Raw genomic sequence first — 6,000 nt, forward strand, 5'->3', positions numbered from 1 at the left:
TAATAATAATAATAATAATAAAGTTGGAAGGGACCTTGGAGGTCATCTAGTCCAACCTCCTGCTCAGGCAGAAAACCCTATACCATTTCAGACAAATGGCTGTCCAGTCTCTTCTTAAAAACCTCCAGTGTTGGAGCATTCACCGCTTCTGGGGGCAGGTTGTTCCACTGGTTAATTGTTCTCACTGTCAGGAAGTTTCTCCTTAGTTCTAGGTTGCTTCTCTCCTTGATTAGTTTCCACCCGTTGCTTCTTGTCCTGCCTCCAGGCGCTTTGGAGAATAGCTTGACTCCCTCTTCTTTGGGGCAGCCCCTGAGATATTGGAACACTGCTATCCTGTCCCCCCTCGTCCTTCTCTTCATTAAACTGTTCCTTATATGTTTTAGCCTCCAGTCCCCTAATCATCTTTGTTGCTCTTCTCTGTACTCTTTCTAGAGTCTCAGCATCTTTTTTACATCGTGGTGACCAAAACTGGATGCAGTATTCCAAGTGTGGCCTTACCAAGGCATTGTAAAGTGGTATTAACACTTCACGTGATCTTGATTCTATCCCTCTATCAATGCAGCCCAGCACTTGTGGCAGCTGCAGCACACGGCTGGCTCATATTTAAGTAACAACCCTCGAATTAGAAAGGCCTTACCACTCTTGACCCTGAAAAATGACGTATCCCTCAGATTTTTGCTCAGGAACGATTCTATCGTTGTGCATCTTTTATTACCAGACAACCATTGGCTAGAGAAAGTGCCGGTTATTACCCTTGGCTCGGTGGTCCTCTTCTTTCGGACACTGTCCGCCCTCCCACCACTTTCGCTTCAGGATTTCCAGACGGTTGGTCTCCTGCAGCTGGAGAATGGCCAAGTCAAACTCATCGCGGAAAGCAGAACCTGTAATGCCAAGGGGGGGGGGACAAATCAGAGACCGAAAGAATAAGCAACTCTTATATGGGTTCTGTCTCGGGGGAATTTCCGTTTTCCATTTATCTCCATTTCTTTTTGTAAAACGTTGCAGGAAACCCTGAACGTCAGGTAAAATAAAAAATTATTTTAAAATGTATTCTTGCCCTGAGTCTTTTAAAGCTACAATGGGAGAAGCTGTGCTAAAACTCTCTTGATGTCGTCTCTGAGGCTGTGGCACCTGCAAGAAGAACGAAGACATTTTCTACATCTCTTGAGAGTCTTCATATGTTTATTGCTGAAACCTAGTAGTCTTTTGTGTTATGGAAAACCCTTCTCATAGTGATGTCGATCTGAATGTGTTCCTATTTCTCCCTCTTCCTACAATAAAACCAGTGCATATAAAGCTAAATCGGTTCAGTTTCTCACTAGGGAGATGGATTCATTTCCTCCCCCAATCCCCACAAGAAATATGGTTTATTTCTTATCTCAGAGTTCAAAGAGAGTTCTTCAGCAAGCAAAGTCATCAGACAATTCAGTGTGGGTTAGGAATAACTTTACCAAGTTCTTTTTTAGGGCTGAGGTCCTGCATAAAAGGGCTTCTGTTGTTTTATTAATCCGCATGATCTATTAATGCCCGGAACATCTGCAGACAGTTCAGAATAGCTAGAATTTCATCCCAAAGATGCTTTTTCAGGAGGCAACTGGACTTCCTTGTTTTTCTTTGAAGACGTTTTGCTTCTCATCCAAGAAGCTTCTTCGGCTCTGGCTGGATGGTGGGGAAAGGAAGGGTTTATATTCCTTGCAGACCGCTGGTCATTTGCCTTCTTTTAGAAAGTTGTTGAGGCCACTGGGAGGTTTACCTGTGTCCTCAGGGTCACCTGAGTAGTGCAAATGTGTGTGGAGCCTTCTTGGCTGCAGAGCAGAAAACATCCTTCATGGTCTCAACGACTCTCTAAAAGAATGCAAAGGACCAGCTGTCTGCAAGGAGTATAAATCTTTCCATTCCCCACCATCCAGTCACAGGTGAAGAAGCTTCTTGGATGAGAAGCAAAATGTCTTCAAAGAAAAACAAGAAAGTCCAGTTGCCTCCTGAAAAAGCACCTTTGGGACAACCGTGACCTGGGTGACTGAGAATCTCCACAGACATTTAGCTAGAATTTCACTTCGCTGCCTACCGACTGGCATGCCAATCCCGTAGCCCTTGGTGTCCAGAAGGCCCCCGACCTGGGTGAGGTTGCAATTGCGCTGGCGGTAATACTCGTTCATGGTGGACTCCAGCAGGAACGCATAGTTCGAGTTGAGCACCCGTGCGATCCCTTCTTCCGTGCTTTTAACAAAGACGCTCGGCTGCTTAGAGTACATGTAATTCCACATTCTCTGATATGTCTGGTACCGCGAGTTCTTAACAAAACAAAAGAAACAAAGATTTAAGCCTAACCACGCGACGTCTTGGACAGACCGTCCTACAGAGCCAGCTATGGGCTTTATGATTTATTTATCTCTTTGGCACAATGAATTCTGGCCTCATGACCTCCGTCAGCAAAGGGCTTACTTGGAAAAATGTCATGCTGGAGCCTCCGTGGATTGTGCCGTACTCAATAGCCGTCTGGTCAGCCAGATCGTCAACGGATTCAATGGGCACGTCCATGCGCTGCACGGTGAGAAAGGCTGCCAGGTTAGCTGTGTAGGAGGAGATGATGATCAAGGTAAAAGCCCACCTTGAGTGAAAGAAAGGGAAGCAAAAGACACAATGGAAATGATCTGGGCTTTGCATCTTAGGGCGATCCCTTCCCTTCCCTTCCAAAGGGTGCTAAACATCCATGGCTACCCAAGAAGGCAATATATCAAGAACCAGTTGAGTTAAGAGAAAAAAGTTTTGTTCTGTTCAATCTGTGCAAAATAAGGGCACATGTTCTAGAATCAATGGACGTCTTATAAAGCAGCCTTTCGGAACTTGGCTCCCTCCAGATGTGCAGAAAGAGCAACCCGAAGGCAAAGGGAATTGAGATGCAACCCTCAAACATCTGGAAGGTGAATTAATCTTGTTCATGTAATGCTACTTCCTTTGCATATCAGAACCTGGTCAGGGTGGGGTTGGATACAGAAGAAAGCATTGCAAGACTTATTTCTTCCACAGTGGGATCATTGGATGCCAAATTATTATTGTGTATAAGCTATTTGGTTATTAAAGTTTCAGGATGTTTCTGACTTTTTTTCCCCCCAACAAAACCCAAGGGCATTACAGAAAAAAAGGTTATGGAGATTAGCTTTTACATAGCTACTGGAATTGAGAGATATTATACAGTATACTAGCTAAGAGCCAGAAAACCATGTAATAGAGAAATGTTGTGTTTTTGCTTAGAAGGAAAGCCTATTTTTATCTATCTCCTTTTTTACCCTCTGCTGCTCATACATTTCCGAGATTCAATCTGCAACTAAGAGCAAAAACATTAATGCCAACAAACTCTGGGGGATACCAAATTTATCATCAGATTTCATGCTAGCAGGGTGAACTAATAGCTTTGTTTAGAATTTAATTTAAAAAAATCTTAAAGGATTATGGAAAATTTGTTCACTTAATCATTGGGAAATATGAGTATATAAAGCTTCTCTAAATGTATTAACATGGGAATATCTGGACCCAGAGTGCCATTAGTGTCTCAGTTGCTATTGCATTGGATGTCTTCTCAATTATTTGGGTTTGGCTAGTCTAGAGAAAAGAAGGACTAATGGGGACATGATAGCAGGATTCCAGTATTTGAGAGGCTGCCACAAAGAGGAGGGGATCAACTTATTTTCCAAAGCACCAGAAGGCAAGACATGAAACAACTGATGGAAACTAATCAAGGAGAGAAGCAACCTGGAATTAAGGAGAAATTTCCTAACAGTGAGAACAATTAACCAGTGGAACAGCTTGCCTTCAGAAGTTGTGGGTGCTCCATCACTGGAGGTTTTAAAGAAAAGACTGGACAGCCACCTATCTGAAATGGTATAGGGTCTCCTGCTTGAGCAGGGGTTGGACTAGAAGATCTCCAAGCAAAGATCTCACCCCAAATAACCTATATTGATAACATTATATGGAAGCACCCCAAGAAGAAACATGATTGTTTTTTGTTTTGTTTTCTTACCAGACTCCACTGACACAGCGGGTGGACAAAGCTCGTGGGGCAATTGTGGATCCCTGTTGCATGAATCCACCGACCGGAAACCACAGGCTGTTGCCCAGAGAATACTGATTTACCAATAGATTGCATCGTCCTTGAGAACAGGGATGGGGGCTGTACCACTCATAGGGTGTCAATCTGCAGCATCAAAACACAACACATCCTGTCACACTGGCACACAAACACAGGGCGCCATAGAAGCAAGAGTGACAGAATTTCCCCAGGTGTGTAATTTCTCAAGATGAGGTCTTGCATATCGTACGATTATGATCAATTTAAAGCCAGGACAGAATATGTCACCTTTGCCTGCATCTTCATAATTGTTTAGCCAAGTGGAACTTGGGGGAAATTGTTTACTCTTAATAAAGCTATTTTTTTTTAAAAAAAGAGAGAGAAAGGTTCAGATTTGCAACTCTCTGATTAATTCTCCTTGACAACAGTTCAGAGCCAGGCAGGGATTATTTAAAATGGCAGCCACCAGCCTTTTGGGCACCACGGATCGGTTCTGTGGAGAGAGGTTTTCTGTGGCCGTGGTTTTGTGTGCTGCCTCCATCCCATGGATGGGGCTTTGCTTGTTTGGCCCAGTGCCAAACAAGCAAATCAGGGAATCCTGATTTAAAAGCATGTTATTTTACCCAGCCCTCCTCTTTCTTACTCTAGAAGAGTAGTTACTACTCAGGGATATTGTTTGGCAGAAGATTTTTTTTCTCCCTCTTTGGTCAGTCACCTGACACTAGGTGTCTGTTATCTGACTCCCCATGTTATTGGTGCAGACACATTTAGAAAACGTATCCAAAGCAGCTGTAATCTTTGTGCAGGCAGCCTCCAACTGTGTTATAAGTGGTTTCAAATCCTGTGTGTTGCTGAAAACTTTTATGAGCTCATGAATCTGACAGTTTCAGTTGCACTAAGAGACCCCCACAAAGGTGGCCAGTACTACAGCTTTGTAGCATTCATAGGCATCTACAAAGAGTGAAAATCTGTGGTGTCTCTTGTGGAAACGAAAGAGATGCAGTCCTGTTTGGATTGGAAAGAATTGCAATGCTAGGGGCCAGAAAATTCTGTTTCTACTAAAAACAATTGTTGCGGGGAAGAGCAATAATTCAGCACTATCACATATATAGCAACGTACAGCTATGATTTACATTTCCAAAAACATAGATTTTAACCTTCTTAGATTTTTTTTGTTTGTTTGTTCTAATTTAGAGAAATTCTGGACGTTTATCAAATAAAAAATTATACTACAGTGATCTGGGCTCACTTTTAGAATGAGGCTGTACATTTACTAATAGGTGTAATTCATTTTAAAGAAAACATGGCACATACTGTCTTCTGTTTAAACTGATCCAAGGTTAAGGTTGTACTTGTCTTGTTTTTAGAAATAACCTGATCTCTTATATTTGAAATAAGAAATCTTTGGTGACCTAAGCTGTTTGTTAGATCCGTGTCCCTCCTGGCTGGTACTGGCAGCTCGGGAGGGTACACGAGCCTGGCTCCAGGGAATTATTAACGCTTCTTTGCAGGAGGGTGTCTTCCCTGCGGCCCTTAAAGAGGCCGTTGTGAGGCCCCTCCTCAAGAAGCCTTCCCTGGACCCAGATGAGTTGGCCAATCATCGCCCGGTCTCCAACCTTCGCTTTGCGGCGAAGGTTGTTGAGAGTGTGGTTGCACAGCAATTCCCTCGGCACCTGGATGAAACAGATTATCTAGACCCATACCAGTCGGGCTTCAGGCCGGGGCACAGCATGGAAACGGCACTGGTCGCGTTGGTTAATGATCTCTGGAGGGCCCGGGACAGAGGATATTCCTCTGTCCTTGTTCTTTTGGACCTCTCAGCGGCTTTTGATACCGTAGACCACGGTATCATGCTGCGACGTCTCGGTGGGTTAGGAGTGGGAGGCACCGTTATGCGGTGGTTCTCCTCCTTCCTCACCGACCGTACGCAG

At 43.8% G+C, this 6,000-nt stretch overlaps 1 protein-coding gene across 1 annotated transcript in view; it reads right to left on the reverse strand.

Annotated features, from left to right (window-relative positions):
• The window catches only part of GRIK4 (glutamate ionotropic receptor kainate type subunit 4), a 112,966-nt gene that overhangs the window by 8,575 nt on the left and 98,391 nt on the right, over positions 1-6,000 (reverse strand). Inside the window, exons 14-17 of the mRNA XM_015813736.1 lie at positions 4,022-4,195; positions 2,446-2,611; positions 2,069-2,294; positions 753-881 (exon numbers count right to left, since the gene is read on the reverse strand). Coding sequence (XP_015669222.1) covers positions 753-881; positions 2,069-2,294; positions 2,446-2,611; positions 4,022-4,195 — 695 coding nt within the window. The remainder of the gene's footprint in view (positions 1-752; positions 882-2,068; positions 2,295-2,445; positions 2,612-4,021; positions 4,196-6,000) is intronic.

Source organism: Protobothrops mucrosquamatus, unplaced genomic scaffold (genome assembly GCF_001527695.2).
Source record: "Protobothrops mucrosquamatus isolate PMUCROS unplaced genomic scaffold, P.Mucros_1.0 scaffold186, whole genome shotgun sequence".
NCBI lineage: Eukaryota > Metazoa > Chordata > Lepidosauria > Squamata > Viperidae > Protobothrops > Protobothrops mucrosquamatus.